Source organism: Lacerta agilis, chromosome 6 (assembly GCF_009819535.1).
Source record: "Lacerta agilis isolate rLacAgi1 chromosome 6, rLacAgi1.pri, whole genome shotgun sequence".
Taxonomy (NCBI): domain Eukaryota; kingdom Metazoa; phylum Chordata; class Lepidosauria; order Squamata; family Lacertidae; genus Lacerta; species Lacerta agilis.
In genome coordinates, this window is record NC_046317.1 from 64,954,327 (window position 1) to 64,973,293 (window position 18,967).

The window sequence follows — 18,967 nt, forward strand, 5'->3', positions numbered from 1 at the left end:
GATAACGAAACTCTTGGATTAGGTTTTTGAGGTACTGGGATGCAAATGGTGTTACACAAAAGTATGAGCATGATTGGGATGAGAGAGCACAACTGGTAGAGCATGAGACTCTTAATCTCAGGTTCATGGGTTCAAGCCCCACATTGGACAAAAGATTCCTGCATTGCCGGAGTTGGACTAGATGACCCTCGTGATCCCTTCCAACTCTACAATTCTATGATTCCGTGATCTACAGCCAATAATTTTGACAACAAGTTGAGGATGGTGATTATGTCTGTGGTGGATGGAAAGATTTTGAGGAAAAAATTGGGAAGGAGTGTTCAAACTTTGTGATGGTCTTTCAAATGATGGGTACAATATTCAAGCTGCTGATTAGTTTTCTCTCTTCCCTCTTCTTTTTTTTAGGCCCACCTGCTGAGCCACTAGAACCCACTAGACCTTTACCAACCCTTCCTGTTCGTAGAATCCATTCCACTTCAGAAAGAAAACATGACAGACATTCGAGACCTCCCAGACCTCCTCTAGGAGACAGGCCTTCCACCCCAGGCAGTAAACCAAACATTTGTGATGGGAACTTCAATACTGTGGCTCTCTTCAGAGGAGAAATGTTTGTTTTTAAGGTAGTGAAAATCATCCTGTCAAAGCTGTTTTCATTAATCTTTATATATTACAAATGCATGTATAATTAATTAAATGCCACTAAAATTTCTTGGTATTTTAATCTCTGCATTTCTTTTCTTGGTAGATGTCACAAATTGTGGATTAGCTTGCTTCTTGGTTTGAAGAGATGATAATAAATTAGAATGTTTGTTGTGATAGTTGAAATAATGTGTTTCCTACAGTAACACTTAAATTAAGTGAAACTTCTTAAATCTAGGACAAAAACATATATCAATTTTCACTTGCTTCCAAGCAAGCCCTGCAGACGTAGTTCCTGTTTTCAGCATTTGTCCTGACCAAGGAATCTTCTCTAGTATTCCAGAATTCTACCTTCTTATTGAACAGTGTGTGTAGATTGGACATGTGGATTGTAGTCAATTAACTTTTACTCAGAGTAGACCCATTGGAATACATGAACATGACTAGTTTGTGTGCATTAATTTCAGTGGGTCTGCTCAGAGTAAAAGATGAACACAGCCCTCTGTGATTCACTCTGGTCCTGCTACTGAATTCTATTTTGAGACATTAAACATAGAGAATATCATAAATAATAAAGCACACTATGATTTTGTCTGGGGTAATGACTTGGTAGCAGAAATAGCGAGAGAAGTTCTGAGCAGGGCACGAAATTGCAACTTTTGGAGGTGGCAGTTACCGGTAGTGGCACTATTTGGCACTTTTTTGAGGTGGCAGTTACTGCTTAGTAAGACTGTTTTTTTATGACTGGTACTGAATATAAGATAACAAAGCAGAGGAGTCTAATTCTGCTTGAGAGGAACACTGGGTGATCTGAAAGTTAAAGGGATGTCTGATGTTAGTAAACCTGAGGGTGCTGTGATATTTTAAAATTAACTTCATCACTTCTTGTTGGAATCTGATGTAGACATTTAACAAGACTCTTCTTTTTCCTTATTCTTTTCCTTTAAGGACCGCTGGTTTTGGCGTCTCCGTAACAATCGAGTGCAAGAAGGCTACCCCATGCAGATCGAACAGTTCTGGAAAGGGCTCCCTGCAAAAATTGATGCTGCCTATGAAAGATCTGATGGGAAATTTGTTTTCTTTAAAGGTAAACATTTTGAGGTTGTATCCAATGCTGTGTGAGTGAACTTCCCCTTCCTGTTGTCCCCCAAACCTGCTCCAGAGGAAGGCAAAGTCCCATTGACTGTTGCTGATTATATATGTCTTACCCACCCTCCTCTCCTGCTTTCTTGCCTAGGAGATAAATATTGGGTCTTCAAGGAGGTGACTGCAGAGCCAGGGTACCCACACAACCTAGTGGAGTTGGGCAGCTGTCTTCCCCGGGAAGGGATCGACACAGCTTTAAGGTGGGAGCCTGTAGGCAAAACCTATTTCTTCAAAGGAGACCGATATTGGAGGTATAATGAAGACAAGAGAGCAACAGATCCAGGCTACCCCAAACCCATCACTGTGTGGAAAGGAATCCCACAAGCCCCGCAAGGAGCTTTTGTCAGTAAAGAAGGCTGTAAGTATTAAGCATGTGGCTTATTTAGCAGCTTAGTAGTGTTTAATAATCCTCCATGTGTTGAACTTTACATTCAGATAGTATTAAAGCCTGAACATTTACAAGATTGTAGACACATGTAGTTATGGACATTTACTTGCCCATAATATATCACATATCCGCCCACCCCAAAGTAAACTTCATAGCACATGATATTCTTCCTAAACTGGGTGATTGATTGGTTTGCATCTGAGTTTTTTTCCTGATTTTAATTTAAAAATAAATAAATCAGTTTTTCTTATCCCCATGAATGCAAGCACAGAAGCAAAAGTTACTTTCTTTGCATAGGGTAAGATAGATCCCCCCGCGCCGTTATCCAACATATATCATACAGACCATCTGTATTTCCAACATAACCACTCTTGCCATATACAGAATATTTTCTCTTACCTGCACACCTCCAGAATATGTGAATGGCACAGAATGGAATAATATCTGTTTTCTTTTCCAGTTTATACCTATTTTTATAAAGGTAAGGAATACTGGAAGTTTGATAACCAGAGGCTGACTGTTGAGCCGGGATACCCCAGGTCAATCCTCAAAGACTGGATGGGCTGCAACCAAAAGGAGGTTGAGCGGAGCAAAGACCGGCGGCTCTCTCACGATGACGTGGATATCATGGTGACTATAAACGATGTGCCTAGCACTGTCAATGCAATTGCAGTTGTGATCCCCTGCATTTTATCTCTGTGTATCCTTGTCCTGGTATACACAATCTTCCAGTTCAAGAACAAAGAGGTCCAGCAAAGCGTGACCTATTACAGACGACCCGTCCAAGAGTGGGTATGACAGGCTCACCAGCTCGTTTGGGCTGACAAGGTGGAAGAAGATGGTGACGACTATTGAGGATGGTGGCAACAGGCTGCAGACATTTTAAAAAGGGGGAGATTGAAGGATAGCCTGCCAAACAAACATACATAACTACTCTTCAAGAGACTTAGATGAGTCAGAGAGAATTCTGGGACTGAAAGAACAGGAACAAAATTCAATTAAACCCAGGTGGCCTTGCACGGTGGAGCCGCTTTCCTTCTGACTGACTGCCTCAGTGCCGTGTATGTCTCGGTGTGACATTTTTCACCAACCCACTCAGTGAGTGTCAGAGACCTCAAGAGGAGTTTGCTTCAACCTTTTTTCAACTCACCCGAGCAATCTTCTTCAGTGCCCTCTTTTAAACCCAGCATTTGCCAGTGTAGCCAAACACCTCTCAACAAGTTGTTTTTTTCTACACTTGTCTCATCAAAAAGAGAGAGATAATACTGTGGGACATAAAAGGAACACTTCAGGACCTTCTGAAGAAGACATTCTGAGGCTGAGTCATTCTGAAATATTTTAATTTATTACAGGAACCAGGCAATTACCTGGATACCGTTTTTGTCCAATACCTGCTGGTCAGATGTTTTGTACATTCATGGTAATTAGCTGATGTTCCCACTCTGCAATAGCAGACACACATAAAGAGCTCTTAGGAGATAATTCTGTGTAGACCACGACTTCAAACAGCTCTAAAGCCACATCAAATCACAACAGCAACTAGGAACCGAAATTTGTGAATACAACCAGTCTGCAAGACTAAGCAATTGGGTTCGAACACTAACATGAATGCAGCCCTTAAAACTTGTTTTTAAGAACCTGTCATGTACTAAATATTTAAATGTCATATTACCACTATTTTAAGTTGGCAACAATAAATTGTTACCATTATAAGATTAAAGGCAAATTCTGTGATATTTAAGAATGTAAGGAGGGTCCTGCTGAATCAGGCCAAAGGTCCATCCAGCCCAACATTGTTCTTTCAGTGGCCAACCAGATGCAAGCCACAAGGACATGCAAGTACCCCAGTGATTGGTACTCGGAAACATACCACCTTTGATACTGTATCTGGTACTCTGCAAATACTAGTCCCCTTGATCCTTTTTTTTTTTAATAAATGGAGGCCAAGTGGCATGTACATTAGGATGCTTGACATTCTTTAACAAAATTATGATGAGAATTGTAGTTGCGGTAGTGCAGGAAAGGAGTGGCATCTAGAAGGAAATTCGTTTTTAAAATCTGATTTGTTTATTCAAGAGGCATTTATATACCACTTAATCATGAGTGGGAGGTTATCCTAAAGATTCCGATTTAGAAACTTTAATCTGGAAAATTCTCCAAAATGTATGAAGTAAATTGCAGTATTTTATAGTATCGCTGCTTAAATGATCTTGGTGTGCCACATGTATCTTTAAAACACGAGAGAAAGCTGCACTTATCTTTTAGACTACTACAGTGGATGGCATTCACTAGTTGTGCTCTTGATGGCCTGATAGAAACTATCCAACTCTGCTTTCCAGGTAGGTATAAAAACTAAGTATTTCAGGTTTAGTCAAAGGCTAGACAAACCAAGTTGTTTTATTTTGATGCAGTATATTTTTGTCATTCTTGTTGGCAAGACATCAATGTTTTTGGCCTTTTCAGGAGATTCTCTACTTGCTGTTATGCTAGAGACCTATTGGAAATTATAGGAGTGTAATCAGAGAAATACCTTTTGGGGTTGTAATTTTTATTTTCATATCACAAGTTCATGTTGCCAAAACTCGTAAGGACGACACCCAACATCACAGAGACTTTCCTTTATTTTCCCCAAATCTGCTATGGAGGGTTCCCCAATCCTCTGGCGCAGATTTTGAGTTGGGACAATCCATTCTGCCAACTGTGTCTGTTCTGCTAGTAGCCTGATACCAACCCTTTTTAAATGCCAAAATAATGGAGATGCAGGGTCCACTTGGGAGGAGAGGTGCTTATCCCATGTCCACGGACTATAGTCTGCACATCCACCTCAGGCTTTCCACCCCCTCAAACTGGGGCAAAAATCATGAACTATTCAAGGTGGGGTTTCCATTCCCTCCCCAACAACTATCCATCAAATTGGTATTATGGGAGACACTGGATTGTCCCAGTTTCAGCATGTAACAGTAACTAGAAGATACTTCCCTTATATTACCTTCACTTTCAGGTTAAAGTTTAGAAAAGTAAAGCCATGTAATACTTAAAAGCACACACTTAATACATTTGATGTTGCCTTGAAAGCTCATGCCACAATAAGGCAGTCTGTAAGGTGCTACAGCATTTTGCCTTTTTTGCAGCTATTCATTAAGTATCAACTCAGGGGAGGATGGCAAGCATGGTTCTTAGATAGGCCATGTTGACTTTTAGCAGTGCATGCAAGGAGTTGCTTCTGTGAACCAACAACATAAACCTCAGTAAACTGTGTGGTTTGCATGCAATCACTATTAATACAATGAACCTGAACAGATGTGAAAGTGCTACAAACAGTGAAATGCAGGTTGACAGTACTTGCATATGCATTTTACCACCCCCAAATACTGATTTATATGTGAATTTAATTGCAGCACTGCAAAGGCTTCAAAGAGTTGGGCAGCGTAAAATATCCATACAAGTTGCAAGCTTGGGACTCGGCTATTCTATGGAACTCTTAATATGGTTTTGTTGTGCACCCAGGAATAACTTTCACACTATCAAGTTTCCTTTCAACACAATTCCAAATACTTGTCCAGTAGCACCTTAGAGACCAACCAAGTTTGTTCTGGGTATAAACTTTCGTGTCCATGCACACTTCTTCAGATGGTATCTTGGTTGGTCTCTAAGGTGCCACTGAACAATTTTTTAATTTATTTCCGACTGCGTCAGACCAACACGGCTACCTACCTTAATCTAATTCCAAACACTGCTACTGTTCTGAAATTACTCACTTGAGAAGCATAAAATTTCCAGAGCAAATACTTAATATAATCTAGAAGTTGCATAACTGTCTTATGGCAATCCATTTTTGCTTTCAAAATAATTAAAATTGCCCCTAAAGCTTTATCTGCTTTAAACATCATGGAAGCCTCCTGCTAATAGCTGAGTGGTCCCTATGTAACACACCACCAAGATCACATATGGTATTAACTAGATTTAGTTTTGCCCCATAGCTAATTCTGTCAGACTATCCACTTATTTAAAAGATATAGACTCAATAGGATTTCATCCTTGTCTTGCAGCTCCGCTTTGAAAACACCTCCTTGCTGATACTTGGTCTTACCCTAGTACCTAAAATTTTTATCTTACAATGTATCAATCTGTTATAATGTCCCATCTCATTATTATTTGAGTCAGATCTAAATCTACTTGTGTTACAATGCAAATCAAAACATTTATTAAAGGAGTTTGTCATTTTGCCATACCACACATACAAAGTGCTCATGAAATCAAACACCAGCACATTTATTAAAGGAGTTTGTCATCTTGTCATACATTTTTAAATGAATGCTTGTCAGGACACTTGAACAGCATCTGTTGTTTCCAAACTCTCTAAAAATTTGAGACTGGCCAGTTTATTACTATTCCAATAAATCTGCCAGCTCCTAAGGTGTTCTCCTGGTTTTCAGAGTTTTTGTTTTTTGCTGTTTTCAGGCAGAAATATTTTGCTTTTCTAATGTGTTGATGGGAGCTTGTTTCTAGATTCCACACTTAAAGGTGTTAAATGTATTTTCCATTTCTTCCATATTCATAATAGATTTTTTTAAAAATCAAGTAGTCGCTTTCCAACTGGTTACTGCAGAAGTTATTTGTTCCCCTTTTCTTAAACATTCTACCCATCACTTTTGCTAACACCAAATTTAAAAGATGCTGCAGGAGGTTACATTTGCTTCACAGATCAGTCTGGCTACTTTCAGAAAAATAGTCACATGACAGAAGAAAATGTCTAGTCCTCTGTGCACACTCAATCTCTTAGTTGTCATCTGTGGGTCAGATAGCTAAATCAAATGCCACTGCACTCACATCTGGGATACAGTCGTTTAGCAATTATTATTCAACGTGGCTGCACTTCAAGGCGTAGTCATATGGATGCTAGATATTTACAAGACGTTCCAATGCGAGCATGTATGGTGAGTGCAAATACAGTGGTGCCTCGCTAGACGAAAATAATTCATTCTGCGAGTATTTTCGTCTAGCGATTTTTTCGTCTAGCGAAGCACCAATGCAAATAGTGGTTTTCGTTAGACGAAAAAAAAATTCGTCTTGCAAGGCAGCCCCATTGACAAATTCGTCTTGTGGGGCAGCCTTCCGCTAGACGAATGCTTGGAAGCTGTTGCAGTAGGGCATTTTGTGTAATGTCAGTAAGGAAGTACTATAGCTATAAAGGAGCTTTCAATAGTCTAGGCTAAGAACTTGTTACCTTATTATTTATTTATTGCTGCCTTGGACCACTACAGTTCATAAAGAAAATATGTTGTGAGCTGAACACTTTATTGCTGCACTAGATTCCCTTAACAGCATCAGCGTGTTAAGAACTGCAAAACCCCACTATTGTGGGAGGTGGGGAAAGTAATATATTTGGGAAATAATGTAAGCAATAGTGCAAGACTGGAGGATTACATGTGTAATACAGGAGCAAGAAACCTGTGGCTCTCTAGATGTTACTGGACTCTCAACTCCCACCAGCCTAGCCAATAATCAGAGATGTTGGGAGCTGTATTTTAGCACTGTCTGGAGGATCAAAGGTTCCCCACTCCAGTGCAATACACCTTCAGCTGCTTTTAACTTGCACCATCCTTCATTACTGGGATGTGTCTGAGCTAGATGTAGTAAAACATGGAGTGCAGCATGCTGGATCACCTTACAGAGAAATACAAGGGTGATTTTGTAATAGCCAGGAACAATGAGAAAAGACAGTTGGCACAATTGAAACAGGTACTTTGGCCAGTAAACTGCAGCAGGGAAAGAAAAAGCTATGAAATCATAAAGTAGCTATGGTAAACTTTCAAGTAAAGGCCAGATTGTTTAACAAAACTTATGTGTTCTTTCAGATCCCTTAAGTTTGATCCAGCCGTTATCCCTTATATTGAATTCCAGTATCAATGTCCAGAACAACCGTTTCTAGCTTTAAGGTTTATTAGTTTTAACTGCCTTTGGCATTAAGCCTCAAGTGACACCATCACCTACTTCCAAGGATTGCTTCTATCGCTGCACAACAAAGCAGAGCCTCATAAGAGGCTTAAGATACAGGTTGCAAAGTAGTTTCTTATGACTGAATTGTTAAGGAAGTGTGCATACAACAAAGAGGTCAAAATAAATTATTTCCACCCAGGCTATTTCCTCTAAAGTAAAGGCTCTTACTAACTTCAGCAGATGGATGGATTGGTCTTTTACCATGTCTTCCTCCACAGATAAAGGCCAGTGTCATTTCAGAGAACTGCTAGCACATGTTGGCTTTACAGAATTAGAGATATGGCAAAAAGCTCCATGGCTTATTTCAGTCCTTTTAACAGGGAATGTCTAACTACCAAATTTACATAAGACAGCTACATTAATCTACACTGCAGGCTATGTAAAAATGATACAGTAGAAATCCCAGCTGTGTCTAATCAAGAAATGAAAGCTGGTTCAGGCACATGCCTGTGAATGCAGAAGGAGAAAACCATTTTTTTTAAAAAACCATTATTACATGTAATGACATTTTTAAACATTTTTCTAAAACATACACTCACAATTTGAAAATTATTTCATGAATTAATGAAAGCAGGCCATATTAGCAGAAGTAATGTAACATTGTAGTTTAGAAATGCTGATTGTTGTATGCCCTTCCTGGTCTAGGTCTGCAGAGTAATAAACAGAGCATTTACTTCAGTGAGCAATCAAGATCATAATCTGGCCTTCAGTGCTTCTGTGGTGGTTAGGGAGCAGGAGATCATGTCAAGCTAAAAAAGGAAACAGAAATGAAGGTTAGCCAAAAATACTTTTGGGGCTCCAGCAAGGCTGTCTTATTTTCATCTCCGTCATCTAAAAAACCAGGCAAGGGGCAACAAAGAATTCAAAACCTGTCACATTAATTGGACTGCATTGTGAAGGTCACTCACTGGATGCATGTAGAAATATCAGCTATACAGCCATGTCAGTACTGAATTCTCACAATGGTCAGGAGATTAGACATACCACATAAAGGCAAAGAGTCCAGTGGCTTCCCACTTTATTCACTGCCCCTTTTGGCCATTCCATAAGCCAGTAACAAAGCACAATGTGCTCACACAGGTAGAAGATGCACAAGAAGCTGCAAGGTTTTTTAAAAAACTTACAAAGTTTATTATTCTTGAATCGAGTCGTGGATCAAGTCACTGCAAATATTAATTACAGGCGCATCACCTGCATACACACTTACACGCATGCCACTTGCATGGCTCACAATCTTTTTGCAACACAAAATAAATATTTATGTGGGTCGACACAAAATAGATAAGATAGGCCTTGCCTCACTCTGGGCTGCTGCCTGGAAGTTGCTCTGGGCTGCTGCCTTGGCCAGCATCACGGAGCAGGAAGTGCCTTCTCCCCACCTCTGCACACCCATTCTGGCAACAGTTCTGCTGGGCATTCTTCTCAGCCCTCGTCCTCTGTGGCCATCCACCACCACGCACACTAGCTCTCCTTAGGCAGGCTTGGGACAGGGCGGGCAGCGGCCCCAAACAATTTCCAGGATGAGTCTCCCTCTCCTACCTGCGCTCCCCCCTATTGAAGTGGTTTGCTCCCCACTTTATGCAATTTCACTTATGTTTATGGGCCCCTCATGTAAGTGGAGTGAAAATGGTGAGTGGGATATATAGAAAAAGTATTCTCTTTGCAAATGATGAAAGTGGTACTAGAACTTCTAGCAGATCAGTTTCACAGACTGTGACAAGCAGGTAAAAGTACAGAGACAACTGAAGAAATGAACTATAATCACCACCATTTGTGATTAATCACAGGAAAGTTATAATAAGCAAAATGAGAATCCAGGCAGTCACCTACCTTTAGGCATTTACTGGATTTGCGAGAAAACGTGTCAAACCTACCTGTCAATCAAAGAATCTCTCATAGTAGTAGCAATGGTACTTGGCTGTGATTCATTGAGTTTAAAGACACTCTCAATAACAGATAACTCTGTGCTGGTTGTGTCCAGGCCACAGAAGGCACACCAGTCATTCACAACCATTCCAGCTGCAATCACCTCACTGCCACGATTAACAGTTCCAGCCTGGTAAAAAAGAGAGACATTCATGATAGTACCTCTGGCTAAGAGATTTTTTTTTTTGTCATGCTCACCTATAACGGCAATACCCAATGCACTAACATCAGAGTTAATACCTTCCACCACCCAGGGTTGGATGTATTATGAGCCAGAAGTAAAGTACTGTATATGTAACTGATAATTTAGTTTGGAACCAATAGCCTTGAATACTTTTTAGTGGAATGGCAGGATAGAAATATTTTAAGTAAAATATTTGAAAAGGCAATAAAAGCCAAGCCCTCCAGAACCAGGAAGGCTCTTTATGTATTACCACCATTTCAAAAATAATATAGCCCAGCATTCAGAAACATCAGAAAAGCCAGGCCCCAATTCTCCAGCCCACAATTCTCATTGAGTGGCCTGGGGGAATCCACTGGGTCTTTGCAAACTATTTACAGCACAAGTGATCATCTATTGTGTGGAGTTTAAACACAGGGTGTGTTTCTGTTTTAGGATTCTGCATTTCTGCGCCCCACTCCACGTAGGCTTCAACCACACATAACATAGATTTCTGCATGTTATTATCCACTTGTTTCAATCCTTTGAGACTGGAACCAGCTCCACCTATGTAGAAAATGGGTGGCTTAATCCCTTACAGCTTAAAACCACTCTATGTGAGCTGTTTTTTTTCCAATTTGGGGGACAAATATACATGTAAGATATGGAAACTCCTTATCACAACCCCATCCCCTGACTCCCATGGCTGAGAAAGCAACTTGCTAAGAAGGGACCAGAGAGGATAGAGTTAACCTCATTTTCATCACACCCACTTTTGCTCAGAAAAGGCTGCCCTGGCTGCTAATTAATATGTAGAAATAATCATCGATACCTGTGATCAACATAACCGTTAATGTACACATCACTTTTCAGTGTTAGCTATAGTAACTGATAGGATTCTCTTTACAGTGTGTGGATTCTAAAAGGCAGACAATTAGGGTAAGTGAAGAGTTGAATCAAAACAAGATTGGCATTCCAAAGTTCTTTTTACAGAATTCCAGGAGAAGCAGCATCAAAAGCTTTTATCCCTTTTAAGTGAGTTTCTTAAGAGGGGTACTTGTCAAATAGCTCTAGACTGACCCTTTTGAAACCAGTTATAATCACTAACACTGTGTGCAGCCAATGTAACAATGGCACTCTGACATTTTACATTTAATCAATGCTATTCCCAAAGCACATTTCAAACCCCTCTCCCCAAGACACTCTAAAACACTCAGTCTTAGATGTCTTCCAAGTCATTAAGTGTTTCTTGTTAATGTAAACATTCACGCAAATTCTTCATTGCTCTTCATATTCTTCTCCCCACCCATTCTCCTAGTATACAATTTTTCTGTTTTGGGAAAAGAGAGTAGTCTTGTGCTTTTATACATTGCCCAGCATCATACTAAGAAACAGTTTAATTTAGGAATGGTTAGAACTGGCGTTAGAAAGTGATCTCGTGTTTTGAATTGGCCAGGGTGTGGATATGGTAACTCAGTCATAAATACAAAGGGTATGGTCTGTGATCTCAGTCTTCTGAGACCACTAGGTGTGGGGGCCAGCAGCAGAAAACTCAAACTTGGTCTGTTAACTGCTTCACAGTATAAGAAAACTGGGCACTCAAAAAAAAAAATTCAAGAGAAAGAGTAGTTACCACAAGTGGGACTTGTAGCAATGAGGAGAGCTCATCCTGGTCTTCAATGGAAGTCTTTGGGTGCACAAGTCCTCCCTGGTTGCTGAAAGCACAATAACTTCCCACCAGCACTTGTTCTGCTACTGTCTGCCTAAATACTTCCACTTTTAGTACGTCTGCTAAAATCTCTTCTGTCTCCTGTAAAAATTATATGAAATGTTTAGAACCAGCCCTGTGAACACATTAAACCTTTCTTAATTAATTAAAACCAAACGCCAAATCAAATTCTCTCTTTAAGAAATGTACATATGATCACAATATTAATATCAAGGCCTTTTTGAGAACTAAACTCACAGTTTATAATAAACAAAAACCACTACTCATGTTTAGAAGAGCCTGTGTTTAGATACTGGCCGTGGAAGGGCTGTTGCTCTGTGCCAGTGCACCACCAGAGACATGCAGAAGGTCTCAGATTCAATTCAGGGCTGAGGAAGACTCTTGCCTTCAACCATGGACAGCCACGGCCAGTCAGTGTAGACCAGGGGTCCCCAAACTAAGGCCCGGGGGCCGAATGCGGCCCAATCGCCTTCTAAATGCGGCCCATGGAGACGGTTCAGGAATCAGCGTGTTTTTACAAGAGTAGAATGTGTCCTTTTATTTAAAATGCATCTCTGGGTTATTTGTGGGGCACAGGAATTCGTTCATTTTTTTTTTTTTCAAAATATAGTCCGGGCCCCCACAAGGTCTGAGGGACAGTGGACTGGCCCCCTGCTGAAAATGTTTGCTGACCCCTGGTGTAGACAGTACTGACTTCTGTGAACCAATGAAATAAAACAACTTCCTAGGTTGCTAGGTGATTTCAACTGAGCATGATCAGTTTCCATTGCCTCTGACCACAGAATCTCGTCAGTAGTGATCAATAGCACACAGCATGTAGTTCTTACGGCTAGAAGGAAAGCCATATTAAAAGCATTTACTACAACTAGAATGGAATTAGCATGCTGCCGCCACCAACTTTTTTGTGGTTTTATATTGTAAATCATCCTGTGATCCTCAGCTGAAGGGCAGTATAGAAATTTAATAAAATAAAAAATAATAGTTTAAATGATAACTCCTTTCTTCCATTCTGCCAACTGTCTCTGTAACTATGCCTCTGGCATCCTGCCTTCCAGTTGTTGTAAAATTCAGCTGATGGTGTCAAGAGCCTGGAAGAGAGGATGCCAGAGTTCGCAGGCAGTTCAACTGCTGAACTTTGTGTAGAAGAAGGGGGCTCCCTAAACTACTATCACTACTTAACGTAAGTAGTGGTAGCACGTTAACTGCTGAAAAATTCAATCAAAATGAACTAATTTACTCTGTCAATGTCCGGATGGACAAGTGCTACATAGTCATTGCACGTAGTGACATTGCCCAAGGCAGAGAGGCGCTCTTCCACTCGCTGAATTCGTACGGAGTCTGGAAGACTGTTTCGGATGTGCTGAAGCTCCTGGTCCGTGGTATTGTTTGGGACTAACAAGCCATGCCTGTTTCCTAAAAGAAAAGGGAGGGGGGGAGAGAAAAGAGAAACAATTCAAGATTCAGGAGTAACAGGTCTTTAATTTTCTTTCTCTCCCAAACCTGAATGCCATAAAGCAATTAATGAAAAAAACCACTGGTGGAGTTCACAGGTCATAGTAAACAATAGTTAACTGTTTATCATGAACACACAGATGGCTTCACTCCTCCCCTAGTGGTAGCCAGAACAAACCATGATCCCTGGCTTATGTAGGGACTGGGATGTGTGGTTTCTTTTGCTCAAACAATTGGGAAGACAAGAACACCACTGACTTAAGATCATGGTTTGTCTGAAGAAACACAAACAGCCACTACCCAGAAAACAAATCCTGGGATCATGGTTTGACACTCCCATTTGCACTAGGGGAGAAGAAAAGTGGGGGCCACCTGCATGTTCACAGTAAACTATTAACTGTGTGAACTCTTCCACAGAATCACAGAAATGGATCTAACCCAACTTCCTGTGACACCTTTCTTGCTGTTAATGGAGTACAGAAATGCATTCACAAAGCAAATAACTACACACACTGAATGCAAGTAAACCAAGGCATATATTCCCGCCCCAGTACAGGGTCACCAAATAGTCATTCAGATATATAAAATTTTATACAGTATAATAAATGCAATATATCTAGCTAACAAACTACTGCCAGAAGAACTAAGTTGTTAATTTAATTAAAAAGTTTATATTATTTTTTAAAAAATATATCCTGTCTTTCTGCTAGACAACAGGTTTCTAAGCCACAAGAAACATTTTTTTTTTAAAATAGAAAGCAGTGAAAATAGTCTCCACCTTTAATTTTTTTTCCTGGACCTGGAGTACATCCTCTTGGGAATTGGATATTCTGCAGCTGCTAGATATTCCTGAAAACAGTGGTGACTTAAGTCGCAAGAGGACAGTGATATTAGCTATCTGCTTTCCAGTTCTTAGATAACATTATGTTAGAACGCTTTAACACTAATAACAGTATACTACCATCAGTTCACATTGCTGTTTACTGTTAGTATTTTTCTCTTCCTTTTTCTTCTTTATTTCACTTTCCCCTTTCACTGGTCCCTCCCTTTTCCTTACACGAAACCAGGAAACTACCTTATGCTGTATCAAACCATTGGACCATCCAGCTCAGTGTTGTCTACACTGACCAGTGGTGGCTTTCCAGAGTTTCAGTCAGGGGACATTCCCTGCCCTACCTGAAGATGGCGGAGATTGAATCTGGGAAGCAGATGCTGTATCACTGAGCTACAGCATTTATATTTTAAGAAGGATTCAGACAACCCGATTGGAGAATGCAACTTGGATTGGAGAATGCAACTTACCCACACACATTCTGCCAATGATTCGACATCCGGCAATTGAAGCATGAACTACAGGGATGGTATCCGAAAGCTCCCCTTCAAACACACTAAAGCACAGCAGAATGAAAATTGTAAAACGGTACCGAATTCAACATCACTACATTGTCAAGGACTTGAATAAAGGAGAAACTTGCACAAGGATAGTCAGTCACATGAGCCTCCTGCAGCAAATACAAATAGCTCTTGCAGCACCTTAACAACTAACAGATTTATCCTGGCATACGGCTTTATTGTGGCATAAACCAACATGGCATGGCATGAGCTTGTTGCTAAACTGGAAGAACCCAGGTAGCATATTTATCAATTTAAAGAGGCAAACAGCCTTTGACGAAAACAGAGAAACCAACCAACAATAATGGGTCAGTGACTCTCTTTCAATGCTGGAGATGGACTCTGAACTCCGTTCCATCTCGTCATTTTCCAAGTCTCAAAAAAAGAAGAGACAACAATTTATTTCTTATACCCCACTCATCTGACTGGGTTGCCGCAGCCACTCTGGGAACCCCCCAACAAAACACAGGGGTCGATGACACATCAAACATTAAAAGCTTCCCCAAAGAAGGGCTGCCTTCAGATGTCTATGAAAAGTCATACAGCTGTTTATCTCTTTAACATCTGACAGGAGGGCGTGCCACTGGGCAGGTGCGACTATTTAGGCCTCCTCATAATGAGGAAACAGCCAGAAGGCCCTCAGTGTCCTTCAGGTAAGACAGGGCGTTGGCCATTTAGGGCTTTAAGGGTCATCACCAGTACTTTGAGTGGTGCTCGGAAACAGGCCGAGAGCCAATAATAGATTTTTTTAGGACTGGTGTAATCACCAGTGTGGAAGCCGCATTCAGGATTAATAACAGATAAAAACCTGCCACCCATAATTTGCCCAGCGCCTTAATGGATTCTCGCCTAGATTTAGCAATATTCGGGGGGGGGGGAAGGCAGGGAAAGAAGCCCGGCTGCCGTGGAACCAGAGCGGCAGCTTCCTTTTCACGGGTCAGGCCTGGCTTTGCGCAGGGATCTCTCTGGTTTCAGGGTCCGAATTCGAAGGGCAGGAGAAAAGGCTGACAGAAATAACCTGGAGAGACTCGAGACGACCAGGCTGAGAGGAAGGCCTTTTTTGGGGGGGGGGGTTACCTGTAGAAGCCCTCTGAACCCCCGATGGCCACCAGGCAGTAAGCGTTCGTGAGCTTGGCAAAGCAGCCGATCTCGTTGTTATTCTCGAAGCTGGCCCGCACCGCCATTGCCGTCAAGGAGCTCCCGAGCAGAAAGCAGAGAAAGAGAGAGAGAGAGAGAAGGAACCCGCCCGACGTCGCCCGTCGCTCTTCGCCCGTTTCCTTAGACACGCGGACAGGCCGCAAGCCCCGTCGCCCGGAAACGCGCGGTGACGTCACTTCCGCTTCTTCACAATCTCGCGGCGGTCGCCGCACGCAGAAGCACGTTGTGCGTACGGAGGCCGCATTCCAGGGGTGACTTTGGAGTTTTGGTTCTTCGCCTCCTCCGTCTGTGGAAGAAAAAAAAAAAGCAGCTCGAAGGAAACAGCGGAGAAATCCTGGGTTTCCCCCGTGTTTGTGACTGGGCATTAACGTGTCCAACAAACCCCAGTAAAAAAAGAAAAAAATTCCAAGTTTTAATTTAATGTGGGAAAAACACTGCAGTATGCAAATGAGCGCTGGATTCGGGCGTCGAGAGGGCGCGAGGGGGAAATGTAAGGAGGCTGGTCTTCGTTGCAATTGGATGGGAATTTCCTGTGAGGGATTTTTTTTTGTTGGGCATCCCCATCAGTGTGGCCTCTAACCCGCAATACAGTAATAGTAATGGGTTGCACTCCAGGGCTGTCTTTAGCTGCTCTTTCAACCCCTACAACCTGTAGTTGTGGAAATAATGGACTTCGTTTGTACTGGTAGGGATGGTTTCTTTAAATGTTTATAAGCCCCAAAATAGATTTTACTACATGAAGTAAGATCTGGGTTTGAAAGAGCAGGCACTTTTGCTATATATGTATAATTTATTTTTCAGTGCTGCTGACAAATCGCAGGTATGCTAAAATCCTTTCTGCTCCCATCGATTTCTATAGCAGCTCCCATTTCCACCCCAGAGGAGAGGCTGCAGTTCAAACCTGGAAATTCCCCAATCCAGATGAATCGCTTTTCAGTATCTGATTGCCACCTGCCTCCAGGTTGCCAGAGGCCCTGACCCTTTCCCAGTACCACTTGGTGCTGAAAAGGCTTTCTCTCGGCGTTGGGTAATGGAAAGAAGCAAGGCTTTTTTTCAGCCAGAAGTCGCTGGAACTCAGTTCCAGCACCTCTCAGGTGGGTGCCATTGCCATTATAAGAGAATGAAGGAGGCGTTCCTGGTGAGTTCTGGCGCCTCTTTCTCTAGAACAATAGCACTGGGAGGACATAAAGCATCATATTGTTTGGTCTACGTAGTAGGCAGAAGACCAGAGGCCTGCCTTAAAAGGAGTGGTGAGGGACTTTGTTGTCCCAGAGTGGTTGCAACTCAATGTTCTTCTCTGAGGGGTTGTCCACACTGGAGTTTAATGGGAATTTAAGGTTGCTTATGTCTCTGTTTATTTAGCAATGCCCTCATGATGCCCTTCCCCACTCAGCCCCTATCTCACACATTCTCACTTGTAAATAGGGTTTTCCCAATCTGAGAATAAGCCTAAAAGGGAGAACACTGTGTGTGTTGCCAAACCAGTCAGGGCCAAAGGGATTGGGGTTCTGACAAGAGGAGAGAGGTGAGAAGCCGGTTGCAAATTATGGTGTGTGTCCCTCCCCCATCCTGCTTTCTAGGTGTAGAGGTCCCTTATCCCGTAAGAGAGAACCTTTGGGAATGGCACATGCAGAAAGAGAGGAGTGAAATCAATCCATCCATTTGTCAAAAAATAGCAGATCAACAATAAATATTTGCTTTCCCTTTTTATTGTATTGCCATCTGCTGGCCATTCCTTGAAACTACAGGCTGGGATTTAATCAGTGCCAGATTTATGTTTAGGCTAAGTAGGCTGAAGCCTAGGGCCTCTAAATCTAGGTGGCCTCGCCAGCCCTCCCGCTCCCCAAGATTTCATGCAAGGGTAGGGCAACTCAGGCCCAGCAACTATTAGACTCAGGGCTACCCAGTGGGGCCCAATTTGAAGTAGTGGGTCGCAACTTGAATTTTTTTTTGTAGGGCCCCGGTTCACACCCAAAGTCTGCAAAATCTTATAGACATAAATAAAATCCATCTAGATTGCCTTGGTGCAGGGGCCCCCTTAGGAGCGGCCCGTGGGGCCCAAGTTGGCCCAATTGCTCCAATTGCCTTAAGGTCAGCCCTGATGAGACTGTGTAGGGGTTGGACTGACAAGCCCTGCACCTTCTAGGTCCCTGATGTCACCATTCAGAGTACAGACTCAAGGACTTGTTATGGAAATAAAGGGGGGCACTTATTGGAAATCAGTTTTGTCACCTCTTCCCCCCAAACCCTGAGACAATGAGCCCAGCCACCTTTTATTCACAGTTGCATAAGCACTACACTACAGCATGGCCTGCACCCAATCTTGTCTCTGTACAATCTTGTTTGTCCTCAGTAACCAAAATTATATTATCAACGTATACAAGCAGAAAAGTTGTTTTCCTTCATTTGCAAGGAATCATTTATTACAGTTGTTAGGAGGCCTGCGGCCTGCCCAGGCCTCCTAACAACTGTAATAAACTACCCTAATAGAGGGTCTCCTAACAACTGTAATAAACTACAGTTCCCAGGATGCTTTGGGGTAAGTCAAGACTGATTAAAGTGGTATGATGGTGCTTTAAATGTATAGTGCAGACTGGGCCTTATTTCAGTCTTTGCTGACCTGGTGCCCTCCAGAAAGTTTGGACTACAACTCCCATCAGCTCCAGCCAGCTGTAGTCCAAAACATCTGGAGGGCATCAAATTGGCAAAAGCTGGCTTAGTTCTAATCTGGAGATCAGCTAAATAAAGTCTCTGCTAGGTGTTACATATAGCAGGGTACACACCAAGGATTCTGGGATACGGAAGCAAGAATTACTTGTTTGTATTCCAGATCTGTCCCATACAATATAGGAAACACACACAGGTTCCTGGTTAGGCAGGCAGCAGAAGAGGAAAATGACAGTTTTTTATATTAGCAAAGCAAGGGATTAATTTTGGATGGTGTACCATCTAAGAGTAAACTGAAACCAAATTGTGC

The 18,967-nt window shown here is 41.9% G+C and overlaps 2 protein-coding genes across 3 annotated transcripts in view; one reads left to right on the forward strand and one right to left on the reverse strand.

The window, feature by feature from the left end:
- The window catches only part of MMP24 (matrix metallopeptidase 24), a 34,909-nt gene extending 31,016 nt beyond the window's left edge, over nucleotides 1–3,893 (forward strand). For both annotated transcript variants that reach the window (XM_033153169.1, XM_033153170.1), the window contains exons 6-9: nucleotides 406–620; nucleotides 1,588–1,726; nucleotides 1,877–2,143; nucleotides 2,634–3,893. In XM_033153169.1, the coding sequence (XP_033009060.1) occupies nucleotides 406–620; nucleotides 1,588–1,726; nucleotides 1,877–2,143; nucleotides 2,634–2,971 (959 nt within the window). In that variant the 3' untranslated portion in view covers nucleotides 2,972–3,893. The remainder of the gene's footprint in view (nucleotides 1–405; nucleotides 621–1,587; nucleotides 1,727–1,876; nucleotides 2,144–2,633) is intronic.
- A 4,764-nt stretch (nucleotides 3,894–8,657) lies between these two features.
- On the reverse strand, nucleotides 8,658–16,069 carry EIF6 (eukaryotic translation initiation factor 6). The gene is made up of 6 exons (XM_033153176.1): nucleotides 15,910–16,069; nucleotides 14,743–14,828; nucleotides 13,226–13,401; nucleotides 11,893–12,069; nucleotides 10,048–10,229; nucleotides 8,658–8,922 (listed from the first exon to the last, which is right to left on the reverse strand). The coding sequence occupies exons 1-6, from the start codon at nucleotides 16,014–16,016 to the stop codon at nucleotides 8,913–8,915; spliced, it is 738 nt and encodes a 245-aa protein (XP_033009067.1). The 5' UTR covers nucleotides 16,017–16,069; the 3' UTR covers nucleotides 8,658–8,912.
- Between the last annotated feature and the right edge of the window lie 2,898 nt (nucleotides 16,070–18,967).

Excerpts from the sequence above, each read along its gene's own strand:
- EIF6 (XM_033153176.1), bottom strand. The coding sequence starts at position 16,016 with ATGGCGGTGCGGGCCAGCTTCGAGAATAACAACGAGATCGGCTGCTTT. Across the intron at positions 12,070-13,225 it reads TCCATCCGGACATTGACAGA|GAGACAGAAGAGATTTTAGC; the intron begins GTAAATTAGTTC and ends TAATTTTTACAG. Across the intron at positions 10,230-11,892 it reads TGCTACAAGTCCCACTTGTG|GCTGGAACTGTTAATCGTGG; the intron begins GTAACTACTCTT and ends CTTTTTTACCAG.